This window comes from Heptranchias perlo, chromosome 29 (assembly GCF_035084215.1).
Source record: "Heptranchias perlo isolate sHepPer1 chromosome 29, sHepPer1.hap1, whole genome shotgun sequence".
NCBI lineage: Eukaryota > Metazoa > Chordata > Chondrichthyes > Hexanchiformes > Hexanchidae > Heptranchias > Heptranchias perlo.
Genome location: NC_090353.1, coordinates 28,864,135 through 28,882,141, shown reverse-complemented (window position 1 = coordinate 28,882,141; position 18,007 = coordinate 28,864,135). Strand labels below are relative to the sequence as shown.

The following is an 18,007-nucleotide window of genomic DNA, read 5'->3' as shown; positions in this document are numbered from 1 at the left end:
TAAACCAGCTCAGAGATGGTGCTGGAGCTAGGATTCAGATGAGGTTGCCCCCCTTTCCATTGCTTCACCATTGGTGACAGGGTCTTCTGCCACCTTGACTCTACTCTGAAATTCCCTCCTTAAACCCTTCTACCTCTGCTCTGCTCTCCCCGGCGTTAAAAACGTTCTTGAAACCCATTTTTTCAGCCACACTTCCTAATCTCTTTCTCCATGGCTTGCCATCCATTCCTTTATATATTTCTACTTATTTCTTATGTAAAGCACCCTCAGTTGTTTTCTACATTAAAAACTCAATATAAATGCAAGTTGCTGTTCATGAAAGAGACCGACAGAGTACGTACAATAAAAATAAATGTAAAAGCTTTGGAGTTACTTTATTGTAGGTCCGAGAGTAGCCCATAAGCAAGTAACTGAAGCCCTCAACAAGACAATTGGTAACTAAGCCTGTAATCAAAGTGTAGACCCTTCTGAAAGCAGCTTTATGAAATTATTCTGCATTATGCCGCTTGTCCAGGGGCACAGGGATTTTTTTACAACAATCTACAGCCTGCATTCTTGAAGTATTTTAAACTCCCACTGCAACAATGACCTAGAATATTGCACCAGATGGCTGCACATTCCTATTGACCTTTCACTGATTATAAAAGTCTATATATAGAAAGGTGATTTAAAAAAAAAACTTGCTTGCACCTGCAGCATTTGGTGATGGGTCCTTCATAGTAGGAAGCAAACAACTGATCACAAGGTCACTGGCCAGTACACAGCAGAAAATTATGTGGGTACTTACTGAAAGAAACACCATGCAGTACATTCCAAATGACGAGTGGCCAGAGTAAAACGATAACCTGCAAAATATTCAATATTTAGTCTGCTGAAGAAAACACAACATCAGAGCTCCGCGTGCAACTGCCATGGTACAGGACTAAGCCAGGATGAAACCCTGGGCCCATTATTATATAAGTGGATCGACACGGTTATTGATGTCAAAATTACAGTTGCAGACCTTCACTTTAACGCTTGGGAGTATTAAATTCTGAGAGGTGCACATAGAAGTAATTTTGATCCTTTTTCCAACAAAAAAAATTAGATCCCAATTTTCTATCTTTCTCTTGAAGGTGCTGATTCATGCACTGTTCATTGGGAGCTGGCCCTTCTCCCATATTTCATCCAATAGTGAGCCTGGACAAGGAGTATTAGTAGCCTATTCTACAGTGAGGGGTTTCACAATTGAACCCAATCCTGTCAGTGCACATTCCACCATGGGAGATGGAAGAGTGATCTGGAGTAGGAACCCTAACTGAATTTTGCTCTCCCTAATCCAAGGACATTGTGGCTGTTGTAGCATCACTACCGTTGCCTCTACTCAGAACAACTAACTCAGCCCAGATGGAATGATACTCTTCCATCTGGATAAGGACCTCTGCATAAATCCAATCATTTGATCCCATTGTCTAGCACTGGTACCTCAAAAGGTACACTTCAAGGCATTACGTTAGAGAGGAGATGGAAACTCGTGTGCTCAATGTGTTTAAGGCTATTAGCCACAAGCATAGATTGTACATATCATAGTAGTAGTATCATAATGTGGTACAGCACAGGAGGAGGTCATTCAGCCCATCGTTCATTTGGTCGCTGTATTGGCCAATATCCTTGACCTGTCTAAGGGATCACTCGAAGATGGAATGTAAGGATTCTTTTCAAGGATTTTACCTCTCTTATGCTACCTGGATTACCAACTCCTCGGATGGCAAGAACTCAGGCATTTGATTTTTCCTCTCTCAGGAATGGATGTATCCTTGCCCTCAGGGGCTCAAGGTCTGCCTCCGATCATTGATTAGGATCTGCTTGCAGTGGAAGTTGAGGTTTGCTCCTTGTCTGGGCAAAAATACTATGAGGGATCCAGAATTTGGTTTGATTTGATAGATCTGTGTACATTCTTCAAAAGCCGCATCAATTCAGGAGAGATAAAGGAGTTACAAGATTCTCGGCATGTCACTAATGACTTCACAAAATGACTGTCCATTGCTCCTTATATGTGATTAAAATAGGTCAGTCTTGGAGCTATAAAATTGGTGCAAATCCTTCCAGCAGCGGTGTCCTTCTGAAGTTCACCAACTAAATGGTATCTGCATGGGGTGCACAGCGGCATACCAGTTGAACATGTTGTTGTGAATAGCTCAGCACAGCCATTCCTTTCCAAATAAACTGTTTGCTACTAGGAAACGTCAGGTTTCTGGCTGGTTACAGTCTTCATAAGGCAGCTGTTGGCTGCCTTATGCAAGATGCTGGCCTTGTAACCAAGGGTGATTGCCAAGTTGGAGTGGCTTTTGGGTTCTGTGCTATGAATGATCAGGCCAAGGTACTCAGCCAAAAGAAGGCTATTGCAGAACGAGAAGCCTGGGACGAGGTCTGTGTGACTGTTGGGTGGACTCAACAGCAAATAATGTGGCTATTGATTCCCTTGCCATTGCAGCTGAAGTCATAAATAAACTCAAGCTCGAGCCTGGCAGCTGTTCATCCACTAAGCAGCATCCTGTTAATGTAGCTTCCAAAGGAAGCAAAGCAGTTAGACGAAAGCAGATGGTCCATAAAGTGGTTGTTGAAGCCTCTTTGTAACAATCAAGAAATGCTACAAATGGGAGGTTATGATGCAGCACGTCACAAGGCCAGGAACGTTAAAGGTGCTATATAAATCTAAGTTGCTGTTTATTCATTAGCGAGATGAAGCTGGATCATTTGCAAATGTTTGCAGTCACACAAAAATGATCCTAAATCATTTTCCCTTTGGCTAAAGTCTTTTAAGTATGGACATGTTGGGCCGAAGGGCCTGTTTCCATGTTGTAAACTTCTAAGTATGGTCAAGATGGTTCCTCTGGGCCAATGCCAAAGACTCAAGTCTGATGCTCTCCAACCAATCCATGAGGGCATCCCATAGAACCAGAGAAAGCACAATACTAAGTTGGTGCCTGACCCAACAAGCAGTAATAAAGACCTATCTGCATGGAGGCTGGAGAAGAAAGAAGACTTTGCTGCCCAGAGTAATTCTTTCAGTCATGATTGATGCCTGTGATTTAGGATCATTTTTATGTAATTGAAGTCCTTAAATGACCCAGTTGAATGGGAGAATGTGGACATCATCCTGCCTAGCTAGTGGCAGAGTGGACAGGTTTGGATAATGTTCATATCAAATTCCTATAAGCTGCTCCAGGAAAGAGTAATGAGGCAAGGTTGGTCAGAATATCCCATCCTATTCAGTGTCTTCGATAATGGCATAAGGAATAGCCCCACAGTGTCTGTTCCGGACATTTCTGAAAGTGTTGCTTTTTTCCTTTTTGCAAATGAGAGATTGGAGTTCACCCCCCATATTGGACAATGGGCTAGTCAGTGGGATATGTTTGTGGGTTTCTTCAAGTATGGTATCATGCCTTTGCACTGATCAAGAGTGGGTAGATGTGGATTTGTGGCTTTAAGGGGAAACAGTTGCAGGAAGCAAGTACTTGGAAAGAGCCAGACTCTAGACAGGCTTGTTCTTTGCCAAAGTCCTGAACTAGGGCCTGGATTGAGCAGTTGGTGATGAGTAAGCCCTGGACTTAGAAATCTAAAATATTAAGCAGGTTGAAGCAGCACAAACAGCCCTGTGTTGGTCCTTTCATCACACTGAAGGCAAATGTCCATTGTATACATGATAAAAAAATTCAGGCATGTCACACAAGGTGTTACATGAATGCCAGATATGAGAACAAGCTCTAATACAAGGGCTCAGTGCCTACTATGATTAGTAGGAAGAGGAGCAGGCAGCAGGGTATGGCGTGTGTCCATGCTGTAATCAGGAAAATGGAGACAATGCACTAACAAATTTTTATGGTTAGTTTGCTGCTTATGTTGCCACTCGTGAGGAGTCCTCGTACCTGCTGTCAACAGAGTCTGGGTTAAAACCCCAGCTCATCAGTCGTCTATTGGCCAACTCTTCGTCTGACTGGAGAGAGTGGGGGTGAGGAATAAACAGGGTCTCTGTGATGGATGCAAGATGACATGCTTACCAATGGAAATTCAGAGCTGTACTCTATAATCTGATATCGGAGCCAGGCAGATAGACAGCACTCCAGGTCAATCTGCCTGGTTCAGTAATGGAACCAGTAGGTTACACTGTTTCTGGGGGCAGGGGTTTTCTTCCCACTTGGCTTCAGAGAATCCTGAAAGCCAATCTTCTGGCATACAAGGATGTTCCTGGCTGAACAAGCAGCTTATCGGTTCCCTATGCTGAAAGGCTGTGTGGTCTTAACTGCGTAAACTCTAGCAACACCCCTTGTATATTTGGCCCCACCACCCCACCCGAGCTTTGGCTCTGCCGATCTTCACTTCACTCTCTGGTCTTAGGAAACTGGGGTGTTCACTCCCTTTTTAAAAAAAATTCATTCATGGGATGTGGGTGTCGCTGGCGAGGCCGGCATTTATTGCCCATCCCTAATTGCCCTTGAGAAGGTGGTGGTGAGCTGCCTTCTTGAACCGCTGCAGTCCGTTGGTGAAGGTTCTCCCACAGTGCTGTTAGGAAGGGAGTTCCAGGATTTTGACCCAGCGACGATGAAGGAACGGCGATATATTTCCAAGTCGGGATGGTGTTGTTCCCATGTACCTGCTGCTCTTGTCCTTCTAGGTGGTAGAGGTCGCGGGTTTGGGAGGTGCTGTCGAAGAAGCCTTGGCGAGTTGCTGCAGTGCGTCCTGTGGACAACAGAACCTCTACTTGTGCTGATTTCTCAGGAGCCTTGTTTAGAAACCTGGCTACAGGTTTTCTGTGCTTGTCAGGCACATGGCTGACCCCAAAAAAAGACAGACTGTGGGCTGAATCCAAGCCTTCTGAGTCTGCAGAACTCAGTACTTCACTGACCGTGTATTTAGCCACGGAACCACTGATCCAGTGTTTGCAGACAAGACTATACGAAAGGAGAAAATCACACCATTAATCCAATATCGTCATGGGATATAAAATAATTGACATCCATATGAAAACTTGAATGAATCCACTTAAAAGAAAGTACAAGTTGTGCATTGTTCTGTACTTGAAAGTACAAGTTATGCATTGCAAAGAGAGGGCATGAAAAAATATTGGCAAATAAAATCAAGGAAAACCCAAAGATGTTTTATAAATACATAAAGAACAAGAGGATAACTAAGGAAAGAGTAGGGCCTATTAGAGACCAAAAGGGTAACCTATGTGTGGAGGCGGAAGATGTTGGTGTGGTTCTTAACGAATACTTTGCGTCTGTTTTCACAAAAGAGAGGGACGATGCAGACATTGTAGTTAAGGAGCAGGAGTGTGAAATATTGGATGGGATAAACATGGTGAGAGAGGAAGTATTAAGGGGTTTAGCATCTTTGAACGTAGATAATTCACCAGGCCCGGACAAAATGTATCCCAGGCTGTTAAGAGAAGCAAGGGAGGATTTGACCATCATTTTCCAATCCTCACTGGATACAGGCGTGGTGCCGGAGGATTGGAGGACTGCTAACGTTGTACCGAAGCTTAAAAAGGGAACGAGGGATAGACCGAGTAATTACAGGCCAGTCAGTCTAACCTCGGTGGTGGGCAAATTATTGGAATCGATTCTGAGGGACAGGATAAACTGGCACTTAGAAAGGCATGGAGTAATCAAGGACAGTCAGCATGGATTTGTTATGGGAAGGTCGTGTCTGACTAACTTGATTGAATTTTTTGAAGGGGTAACAAGGAGGGTCGATGAGGGCAATGCATTTGATGTAGTCTACACGGATTTTAGCAAGGCTTTTGACAAAGTCCCACATGGCAGACCGGTCAAAAAAGTACAAGCCCATGGGATCCGAGGGAAAGTGGCAAGTTGGATCCAAAATTGGCTCAGTGGCAGGAAGCAAAGCGTAATGGTCGACGGGTGTTTTTGCAACTGGAAAGCTGTTTCCAGTGGGGTTCCGCAAGGCTCAGTACTAGGTTCCTTGCATTTTGTGGTATATATTAATGATTTGGACTTGATAAAAGAAGTTTACAGATGATACAAGAATTGGTTGATAGTGAAGAGGTAAGTTGTAGACTGCAGGAAGATATCAATGGACTGGTCAGGTGGGCAGAAAAGTGGCAAATGGAATTCAATCCGGAGAAGTGTGAGGTAATGCATTTGGGGAGAGCAAACAAGGCAAGGGAATACACAATAAATGGAAGGATACTGAGAGGTGTTGAGGAAGTGAGGGATCTTGGGGTGCATGTCCACAGATCCCTGAAGGTAACAGGACAGGTAGATAAGGTGGTTAAGGCAGCATATGGAATACTTTCCTTTATTAGCCAAGGTGTAGAATATAAGAGCAGGGAGGTTATTCTAGAACTGTATAAAACACTAGTTAGGCCACAGCTTGAGTACTGCGTACAGTTCTGGTCACATTACAGGAAGAATATAATTGCACTAGAAAGGGTACAGAAGAGATTTACGAGGATGTTGCCAGTACTGGAGAATTTTAGCCATGAGGAAAGATTGGATAGGCTGGGGTTGTTTTCTTTGGAACAGAGAAGGCTGAGGGGAGATTTAATTGAGGTGTACAAAATGATGAGGGGCCTTGATGGAGTGGATAGGAAGGACCTATTTCCCTTAGCAGAGAGGTCAATAACCATGGGGCATAGATTTAAAGTAATTGGTAGAAGGATTAGAGGGGAGCGGAGGAAAACTTTTTTCACCCAGACGGTGGTGGGGGTCTGGAACTCATTGCCTGAATAGGTGGTAAAGGCAGAAACCCTCAACTCATCTAAAAAGGTACCTAGATATGCACCTGAAGTGCCACAACCTATAAGGCTATGGAACAAGTGCTAGAAAGCGGGATTAGGCTGAGTGGCTCATTTTCGGCCGGCACGGAGACGATAGGCCGAATGGCCTCCTTCTGTGCCATAAATTTTCTATGATTCTATTCAGTATGAGCTTCTCTGCAACAATGCTCATGTGACAGGCAAACATTTTGATTTACCAAACATATACAGGGTCAAAGTTGATGAGCAGTACTTCCCAACAGAAGAATGTACTGACTGCCGCACAAATTGCAGAGATGGAGCTGATCAGAATGAAGTACAACACAGAATTGGTATTAATCAGTGCTCAGAACAGATGTCCCGGTAAAGGAAGCTTTTAAAAATTACCCATCATTCCTAAACACTTTCTGGACCACTCTTATGGAATACGGTGAGAAATATCAATACAACGTTTGAAGCAGTCGTGATTAAGGAATTATACTCAGCTCATACTGAGAATTTAAAGGGAGAGCAATGGCAGTTAATTTTAGAAAACTAGTAAGTCAAAAAGATTACTGACAGCTTCATGTTTTATAATGGCCAGTGCAATGGTAGTGTGTTATTGTTGGTAATTGTTTACAAAGGCAATTTAATGTCTTTTATTAATAAAAGGATTTACTGATACATTTATACAGCCAACAACTTAATGTTAAGCCTGCTTTCCTTTCTTTCATAATAATCCTGATTAAATGTTTCTCGGACCATACAGTGCAAATATTTAACCACTTGATCAGATGGCTAGGCAAGGCACGTTAAGTCACATTTAAAGCGATTAAGCTGCACTGTTTACATGAATCAGCAATTATAGGTACAAATTTAAAATATACTGAAATGAGCAGGTAAAGACTGGTCTGATTAGCTAGACTAAACAAGTTGAAAATATATTATCTTACATATCTGTCAAATATTACCTAATTTTAATGACCTTGTGTATGAATGCTTGAGATGATCTGAAGGACATTAATGTGGTGAATAGAACACTTTTAATTTTGGACACCTGGTGTTAGGTTTATGCACTCTTAGGCCAAGCTCGATGCAGAGTAAAGCTTCCTGTACTTATACCCCAGTATTGTGCAGCAGCGCCAAGCTCAGAAGACCATCCTCTTTTGTGCCAGTGATATTTCTTGCATGAGCCATCCTTTGGTCTCTCTGGGAGAGATTGGCAAGTTAGTGTGCATTAGTGCTCAGTAACGAGCGGTTTTTGTGCTGTTGGCCTGTGGCTAGAAAGAACTGGATGGAGATTGACCAAACTCATTTCATAGCCAGTAAACAGAAACAACCCATTAGTTGTCCCAGATTTGAATCCAAGTCCAGCACACAACATCACCTCATTTGAATTTCAAAGTACCACCTGTGTTCCTGGATCTGGCCTATTTTGTACTGGCTAACTCCTACTTCATTAATGTTACAGGTGAAAAAGTACTAAGAAGATAGATTGGTAGTTCATTAAACGTTGTGATAATCTACTTAATCTACCAAAGTCCTTATTGACGAGATGGCAGTTCCATAAAAGCTGCTTAATGGAAGCAACCAATACCCAGAATGGGAGGGATGGTTGGATGAATACTTTTAATCTAATGGCCATGATGATGACCATCACCCATAAGTACACAAAAAAACTGAGCATTTCCTTTCTAAAACTAGAGATAGTCTCCAATTGTCTGAGGGAAAAACAGCCTGTGGAGATGAACAAAGTTGGGCTTTCTGAATGGAAAGGATACCCTTCCCCTTTAGTTGATGTATGTGGATTCATTTTTGATCGACTGCCATAGTCCCAAGCAAGGGCAGATCGCCTTCCTGCTGCTGAATATTGATTCTGGAACTCCAGTTAATTTAAAGCTGGTAAAATTAAACCTTTATGTCTCAGTGCTATGATTGGAATCCAGGAGCACAAAAAAACCCACTTTGGTGCTAACACATCTTTAGATAGACTATCTGACACTTGATCATTGGAAATAGGTGTAGTAAAGAGCAGAGAGTGGAGTTAATTGAGAATTACCAGATGCTAGTCTCTTCCGTCTGCAAGGGTTCCACGTGAAATGATTCTAGTTAACACAATCCAGCTCCCACGAGGCACAAAACTGCTCCTCATGCTGTATTAATTGGTACCAAATAGTCAATCTCACACAAACAGACCACAGAATGATATGTTAAATGAAAAAATGCCACAGGGGTGCAGTAGTGGGTGCTCTTTTGAGGTATGTTGGATCAAATTAGAGAGACCTTTACTCTGCTGTGCTCGGCCTGAACTTAGAATCAAGGGGTCCCATTCCCCTGTAGTAACATCCCTCCCACTGAGGAACACAATTTCCCCCCAAAAAACTGCTTTAAAAAAATAATCTAAACATGAGCAGAAACCCATATGCGAAAAAAGCCTCAGCTTTATTGTTTGGATATTAAAGCATTAAGTTTGTTGAGACTTCCACGTTGGTCAACTACATACCTTGCCTCTGTGACATTACCAATCGACCCTGTGCAAATGTCTGACTGGACATATTGTGAACAGTTCACGAGTGACATGTCGGGTTTACATAGAGCCAGAAAGCTTGGCCGAAGACGCCCAACTGTGTACTTTGCAATGTCTGTCAACGATTGGCTCACTGCAGCACCGAACAAGAAGACTCCCACCACCTTGTACAAGGCAGCCACGTAGTTGTTAAACTCAGACCTTGAATACAGGTGCTTTAGCCGAACCATAAATGCTTCTCCGGCAGTAATCTAAATAAAGAAAACAGACAGATAAAGGGACGAAACCCAGTTAAATTCCTCGACAGGTCAGCTGATCCTTACAAGCAGGAAGGTCCCCGGTTTGATCACAAATCTGTCCTGAGTTAGCTAATTTCAGCCAGTACAGGGTTAAGGGGGTGGGAGAATAAAATGGCCTTAGCAACACTGTGCGTGGGGAGGGTGGGGGCAAATAGTCAATCAGGGTACCCACTCCTCATTACTATCCAGTGCTTTCCTGCTGGAAAGTGCATATGCCGGATGAGAGCAGTGATGTCCCCCATGCTTGAACATGTTTGGACAGTGAGTGTCAACAGACTATTTTACCATTGGGGGTTATCTCAGCCATATCCACATGTTCCAGCAGAAAATCCCTGGCCAATTTGTTTCTTCTTCCCTAGCCCAGGGGTTACAATGGCTAATTGTAGTAGCCCAGTCACTATCCTGACCAAGATCAACTAACTCAGTAGAACTCTGGACTGAATCAGAGACCTTCTGGCCCATATAACCGAGTTCCATACCAAATGGTGCCTGGTACCATTGAGCTATCGGGAGTAGTGGAATGGCCTCTTTTCAAATATTGCCTGGCTACAATTTTTTTTTATAAAAAGGTATGCACTGTAGTGGTATTCATTCAGAAACAAGTAGTAAATTCAATCACTTACAATTATTATGCAGGCTGGAATAACAACTGCTGCCATCATCCAATGAGAAATGGTGTCCGTTTTGTATGGATATTTGATACTGTCATCATTGCAGTAAAATCCTCGCATGTTTGGCTTGGCCTGCAACGTCAATATGACAAACGGTAACGAAGCTGTGAAGGGAAAAAAAAAAATCAAAGGGGTGTCAGAGACAGATTGTTGGAGCACATTGCGCGTTCTTACGAGGTGCGCAGCTGTAACACAGCAGAAGCATTTCCTTATCACTGCCTCTGCTGAGTCTATGGTGAGGTCATTCTCTAAGGTGCTGTCACACTGCACAGGTTTAGCATCAGTACAGTGCCGAAACCACTTCGCCCAGACACAACTTGGGAATTGCAAAGGGGCACCAAGGCCCCAAGTAACTTCTAAGCACAGCAAAACAAAGCAAAGTGAGACTATTTCTCCAGGGATTCTCATTCAGCTTAGTTTGGGAGTCAGGTTGGGCCTTGATGCTGAATTTAGCTTACATTTACACTGTAACTGTAATGCCCAAGCAAAGCCAAACCGATTCACATTGACAGTACAGATGGAGTGTGAATTCACCCCAAGACTTTCAGAATTGCTGCAGAATGTCTTCTCCTCCTCTTCTTCCCTCCCACCAGCAATCCAGCTGTGACTTTGCTGCCAACTCAGTGAGCAGTGGTGGATTAGACAGCCTTGATAATACTCATTGTCTCACAATCAACAGAAAGACATGCTATACAATATGCATAGCCAGCAATGGGTCAGAAAAAGAAAGAATTGAATTTATATAGCACCTTTCACAACCTCAGGACATCCCAAAGCTCATTACAGCCAATTCAGTACAATTCAGTATAGTCACTGTTGTAATGTAGGAAATGCAGCAGCCAATTTGCACACAAAGGTCCCACAAACAGCAATGAGATAATGACCAGATAATCTGTTTTTAAGTGATGTTGATTGAGGGATAAATATTGGCCAAGGCGCCTCCAACAGTGCAGCACTCCCTCAGTACTTCACTGAGGTATTAACCAAGATAATGTGCCCAAGACTCTGGAGTGGGTCTTGAACCCTTGGCCTTCTGACGCAGAGGTGAGAGTGCAACTTTCCATGAAAAGTACCCATGATGTTTACATCTACCATGATGAGCATGATTTGACCCAGAAGTAGAGAGATTTTCTTTTTAATAAATTATTTGAATCCTTGGCAGGAATCAGGAGGGAGAGAGCAACAGGAGTCTCGACAGAAGTCGGGAAGGAGAAAGCAACGATGTCAGTCTGACAACGCAAGCAGCTGTAATATAGCAGATTCAGAACAGAGGGCCAAGTCATTACTCAGCGCCACTTAGTCCTTGGGAGAGTGTTATTCATACGATTTTACCTTGCAGAAACAAAATTTTCCACGACCAAAAATGCTATATAGAGGTAAGCGTAATATTGCAATGAATTATGCAGCAACACAAATTCAAGCTTTTGAGAAGGGATATTAAGCAACCAAATGGTTAGTTTATGTATCGCAATTGGTATAAATCAATTGGCTGGATTATGGCACATATTCCATTTTAAGTATTATTTGAGACAATGGAGGGCATTAAGCCATTCAATGGAAGTGGAGATTAGGTTGTTCAATATCACCAGAGATTGCAACTCAAAGAACATTCAGAAGAAACAAAACACAGTCAGGATACAGGAAACACTGGCCACGTTAGGAAATCGTTTTTGTTGGATCTATTTCATGATTATATTGACAACATTTCAAAGTTTTTACATCTCTGGAATGTTCTTCAAAGCCCCTTAAAAACAGAGCCTTTTCAGTTGTTCCTTAACAAACAGACTTTTTGGCAGACTGTTTCAGGCCCCCATGGAAAAACTAATCTGATAGTTTAGATTTACCATTTCTATTGTCCAACTTGACCCTAGAAAAAAAAAGTTAACATGATTGGCAAAATACAAAGTCTGGTGAGGATGGGGACCATGGTAGCAGTGCTTTGTGAAGTAAACTGGGCTCTACATATTTATCGAAAGGGGCCAACTCAGACAGGTAAAGACTTGTAAGACACTTGCTCATAGAGGCTGAAGTGATAATAACAACAGGATAAGGAGAAAGGTAAAAAATTTGCAGGGCTATGGGGAAAGAGCAGGGGAGTGGGACTAATTGGATAGCTCTTTCAAAGAGCCGGCACAGGTACAATGGGCCGAACGACCTCCTTCTGTGCTGTATGATTACGATAATGAGCTCACGATATTGATGCAGACTATTGTAATGGACTAATCTTAGCTGCAAGAAACAAAATGCACTGAAGTTTTTGTCAAAGACAACTTAACTTGTTGACCAGAGCTAATTGAGGACGTCTCCCAAAAACAGTTAATAGCTTAGCAGCAACTAACTTTTTGAAACTGTGCAAAGGATGAAAAAAATATGCAAGGAACTGAAAATAGTCAAGCTCAGAAGGAGGCCAGTTTAGATTAACTACTTCACACAGTGATTGGTGAATGCATGGAACAGGCTGCCCAGCCAGACCGATAGCATCAAATTCAAGAGGGAGATGGGTAGTTTTTTGACATAAGAATGAGGGACATACAAATGGACCAGCCAAATGGACAACAATGGTTCTGGAAGGTTCCTTTTATCTCTCCCAAGTCCTAAAATAACAAAAATCCTGCATTGCAATAATAAGCAGTTATAAAATTTTCGCAAGTTACAAGATTATTGAGTCTATGAATAAGATCTGATAGAAATCTTAAGAGATCAGGGCCTAAGATTTCCTCTAATCTAACCCATGTTCTGAAATTTTTTTTAAAAAAAGAGATAAAGCTTTTTTTAAAAAAAAATCAAAATTAAATCCACAAAGAGGAAATCAGAAATGCATTCACAACAAGTTCCTCTAATCACTATTTCTAGTGAAACCGGAAACACGTTTTTTCCCCCTCAGGGAGATGAAAAAAGGGCAGTCGGACTAGGCTGACTAAAGGTGCTTATACATTCTGACCATCCTGTTGACTTCTGACGTGTGGGTCTTGCAGTCAACAGCATAGAAAAATAAATTATGGTGGCAGAGACCCACTTTTTTTGGGACTCCAAATCTGCCACTGGTACAATGGCTTCCACAGTGACCTGCTAAACACATTGGGCTCAATTTTCAAAGCGAAAACGGGTGGGTTGGGGGCAAGCGGGGGGTATTGAAAATTGCCACTATTTCAGACCCGCCCATTTCCGAATTTCACCTGGGCGGGAAGAGGGGCGGGCGACCAACCCACTCCCAGGAAGCGGGTCGGGCCTTAAAACCTTTCAAGGAGGCTTCAGGCCTCTATTTTTCTGGACTTCCCGATTTCAAGCCCGGGGGGCTCGGATTCCTGGGCCTTCTGCTTTACGCCTTGTGAAAGAAGGCGAGAAGGCCCGAGACTAACAGGTAGTTGCCTAGAAAGGCACAGCCTGTGGGTCGGGAGGAGCAGGAGTGCTTCCCCCAGGCCCAACAAGCCTACCTGCACTGACCCCCCAACGATAGTGGACACCCAACCCTTGATTGCGGACGCCCCCCGCCGATTGCGGATTCCCGTCCACGGACCTCCTGACCCCCTCTGATCCTCCTCCCGACGATCCTCCCCCTCAACAAACACGGACCCACGCGATGGCCCCCGATCCTGAGACCCCCCCCCCCCCTCCGGTGACTGACCCCTGATCCAATCCCCCATGACTCATGACCACCATGCCAACCTATGCCCACCCATACAAACAAAGACTTACCTGAACACGTCCTCTCCCTGGCTTGTCTCCCATCCGACTGAGACCAGCCTGTCACTCAGGCCGGTCAGTTGGACGGGAAACCAGCAAAAAAAAATAAGACGTCCTCACGTCAAATTCGTAAGGACGTCCGGGAAACCCGTACGAATGGGTTTCCTGACCTCAATTTGACCCCCCCTTCCCAGCTCGGTTTTAAAATTGAGCCCATTAAGCCAGTTCCGCCGGTCAGTGCGCCTAGGCAGCCACTTAAAATGGGCACAACGCAAGCTTAGGTGCACTGAACTTGTTCAGCATCTATGAATTTAAAAAAAAATATTGAAGTTGCTTTTAAAAATAACCCAAGGTGAAGATATCAATGAGGTTATAATATTCTGTGCCTCTGCCACCCCATAGGTCCATTATGAAGAGGCCAATTTGGAAAAGGGAGAGCAGGTCTTCTGGGCATGTGGGCTTAGAGGGGAAACAAGGACCAGGAAATCAACACAAGAGGTTGGCTTGGCAGTGGTCTCTCAAAACACAGGGTGAGTGCAAGAATGCTTTATAAAAACTAGCACTGAGGTCTGTAGCTGGGCTTTGAGGAGGCTCGAAGAGAAAATAGGGAGAGAATATCAAATATATTACCAAGATAAAGTCAATTCAGATGATGGTTCTAAACCAAGGGAGACCAAACATTTGACCTTGTCAGCTAAATAGGTGTGTAACGTGGGAGTGGGGAGGGAGATATAGTTTAAATACACATTCCCACTAATATGCATATATCTCCAATTGCTGACACGGATCGATCTTGGAGTTCTGATTTTGGAGTTATCCACCTATAAGACAACAGCACTAAAAAACAGCCCTTTCCAAACCACCAGGTCTACAGAAATCAACAGGACAAAACAGCATATTAAAAAATAAACTGAAGTGCAAATAGGACTGAGTTGTTTGTGCTTCAAGATTTAATTGCCAGGGCTGGGGGGGGGAGGAACACCACCCCCCCAGGTTGGACACTACTGTTCTAAACGTTAATCCCACAATTGGATTTGAGTTTTACATACCATGCCTCAGGCATCTATTATTCTCCATAATACCCACTGTTTTGAGTTTAATTATCCCAAGCAATCTAGTAATGCAATCAACTGTTGTTAGCTAAATAAGGAATTACGTATTTTACATTCATTTGTTAGGACAGTCCTTCTCTTTTGCTGCCAATCTGGAGGATTGTTTCTCCCCCAGTTCCAAGCTTCACGCCTCTTCTGTCGCCCCAGCTGAGATCAGCACACACTGTGCAGACCAAGAGTTTAACCTTAGGGCCTCCTCTATATGGTTTACCATTACTCCGGCCAGTGCCTGTAATCAGTAGGCCATTGGGGGAAGCAACCAAAAGCTACTTTTTAAAAAACTGTGTGCACTATTATGTTAGAAGACATGAATGAAAGATCTGTCCTGGCAAATCATCTGCACCTGAAGTGTTAACCTGTCGTTTCTCTTTACTGACGCCGATAGACCTGCTGTGTAATCCCAACATTTTCTGTTTTTGTTTCAGATTTCCAACACTGGCCGTTTTTATTCTTTTTTTTTTTAAAAACAAAAATCTGAACAGAAGACATAACTCAGGGTTGGATTGAAACTCAGATGTTTTAATGCAATAAGACTGAGAGGGCTCTAGCAGAGACGTGAGGTGACATATCCTGGCTGTCAGCAAAGGTGTCGCATTTCAGTATAATTAACAAATCAAGAACAGGACCACATTTCCGGAAATGAGATTCACTTTTGTGAAAGACAGATCAGACAGAGGGTTCCTGTTTCCAGTCTATCTCATGGTAGTTAACCCCTGTGAGGAGACAGGAGTGCCTCCATTGATATGATGAAAGATTTGGTCATTCAATATTTTAATCACAATAGATTTTCCTTCTTTGTGCAATATGCTCCAATGCAATGTCACCTAGACTTTGCTTCACATTCTCCACTGAAAACTATCTAACCTTTTTGTAACAGTACCTTTGCTTGCTGCCCCCACTGCTCAATTGGTAAGTGTACTGTCCAGTGTGGAACCGAGGTATCTAGATCAAGATTTGTCTCTGGTCTGTGTTGTGTTAACAATACAGGTGCTAGAATTGGCCTCAGTGCCACTGGGCTACGGGGGGATGGGGAGGTTAGAGCACCCCCCCCCTCAATTGTTAGTGACTGCCATTATAAAGTGTGTATGTGGGTGTTGGGGGAAGGTCTGGATCTGATTTGGTGGTGATTTCCACCATGGTTCAATATTCTTTAGGGGAGAGGGGGGGGGGGGAGGAAAAGAGGTGGAGGGGAGACAGTCGGACTCGGGGACACACACACACACCCACCCACCCCCACCCACCCCGGAATCTCTTCGTGTGTATCTCCGGAGGCCTGTGGCATTTACCCAGCACAAGTCAGCACATTTAATCGGCAGGGAAGAAAATTTAAGGGAGGGATGAATAAAAATAATTATTAATATATCATTCTAAATTCTAGTAAAATAACAGGTTTGTGAATTCACAAACACAAGCAGCCCATTGGATGTACTTTGTTGAGAATGTTGCAAGCAACATCTTAATATTCAGTGAGATACAACACATTACACATTTTGAAGATATGATAGAAATGAACAGTTTCACAATTGCTGTATAATTACACAGTAAGTTATCAAATGCTAATTCAGTACTGTAAATCAAAATCGATATAATTGCTGGGTAGTAAAACAAGCAGAGTTGTTTTTCCCTTTGGTGCATGTATCAACTTGAAAATGCAGCAAAATCCTAATCACAGCACTTAGGAGCAGGGTATCCAGCAGAATGTGGGCTGGATTTCTCACATCTCAGCAGTGTTGTGCAGCAATAAGTGGAGGTTAGGTGCTTCATGATGGAGGGGGTTTAAAAAGTCATATGGGGGTGTAGGCCTTAGGCCACCCTCACCTGCCTCCTGATCGGTGGTCCAGAGCAGAGACTGCAGAGAACTGGGACCAGACCACTGTCGCTTTAGGAGATTATATAGTCTATGGCAAAGAATCAGAACAAACATACAGCCCAAATTTTACCAGCATGAAGCAAGCAAGAGACAAAGGGACACTTTACTGAATATACTTTTTAGTAAACTATAAATGCTGTACCAAACATGGAAGGAAATATTTTTTAAAAATGAGATCAAATGAGACAAAGAATGAACGAGCCAGAAAGAACCTAAATTTATATAACTCCTTTTCTGTCCTCGTGATGTTGCAGAGCATTTCACAGCCAAGGAATTACTTTTGAAGTGTAGTTACTCAGAGGGATAACCGAGGCAAGCAATTTGTCCCAAAGCAGCAAATGAATTAAATAACCAGTTAATGTTTCTGGTGGTGTTGGTCAAGGGAGAAATGTTGCTCAGGACACAGAGAGAATTCCCTTCTCTTCTTACATTACAAGAGTGACTACACTTCAAAGCACCTAATTGGCTGTAAAGCGCTTTGGGGCACACTGGGGCCATGAAAGGTGCTTTGAAATTGCAAGTTCTTTCTTTAAATAATGATATGGTATTTTTTATGTCCACTTAAATAGACAAACAGGGTCTCATTTTCATGTCTTACCCAAAGGATGGCACCTCTGACAATGCAGCATTCCCACAATACTGCATTGAAATGTCAGCCTAGATTATGTGCTGACACCATGGCATTAAACTCACAATCTTCTGACTCAGGCAAAAGTGTTAGTAACTGGGCCAAACTGACATCCTGAACCAAAGCCAACCCTATGTTTACAGCACATCTGGCAAATTTATCTCAACAATAAGGATTTATTGTGCCTGTAAGAATGCAGCACCCCATTGTGCTCTCTCATTTTCTGTGTTAACCACATGGTATTATAGGTCAGTTAGCAGGAAACCATCAGATTCAAGAATGACATTTCACAATCATACACCAAAAAGTAAGAGTTATATAACTTGCAATTACTTCAAGTGAAAGTTTAACGACGTCGATTGAAGTCAACTGCAAACGAGAAATTCAAATTCTAACTGAAATTTTAACTTAAGTTGAATCCCTGGGCCAAGCCCTGACCTCAGACTTTGAGAAACACAACCAGAGGTGTCAACTGCT

At 42.9% G+C, this 18,007-nt stretch overlaps 1 protein-coding gene across 2 annotated transcripts in view; it reads right to left on the bottom strand.

The window, feature by feature from the left end:
* Positions 1-18,007, bottom strand: part of LOC137299550 (phospholipid phosphatase 2-like) — a 73,983-nt gene that overhangs the window by 10,247 nt on the left and 45,729 nt on the right. For both annotated transcript variants that reach the window (XM_067968369.1, XM_067968368.1), the window contains exons 3-5: positions 10,189-10,340; positions 9,243-9,517; positions 788-845 (exon numbers count right to left, since the gene is read on the bottom strand). In XM_067968369.1, the coding sequence (XP_067824470.1) occupies positions 788-845; positions 9,243-9,517; positions 10,189-10,340 (485 nt within the window). The remainder of the gene's footprint in view (positions 1-787; positions 846-9,242; positions 9,518-10,188; positions 10,341-18,007) is intronic.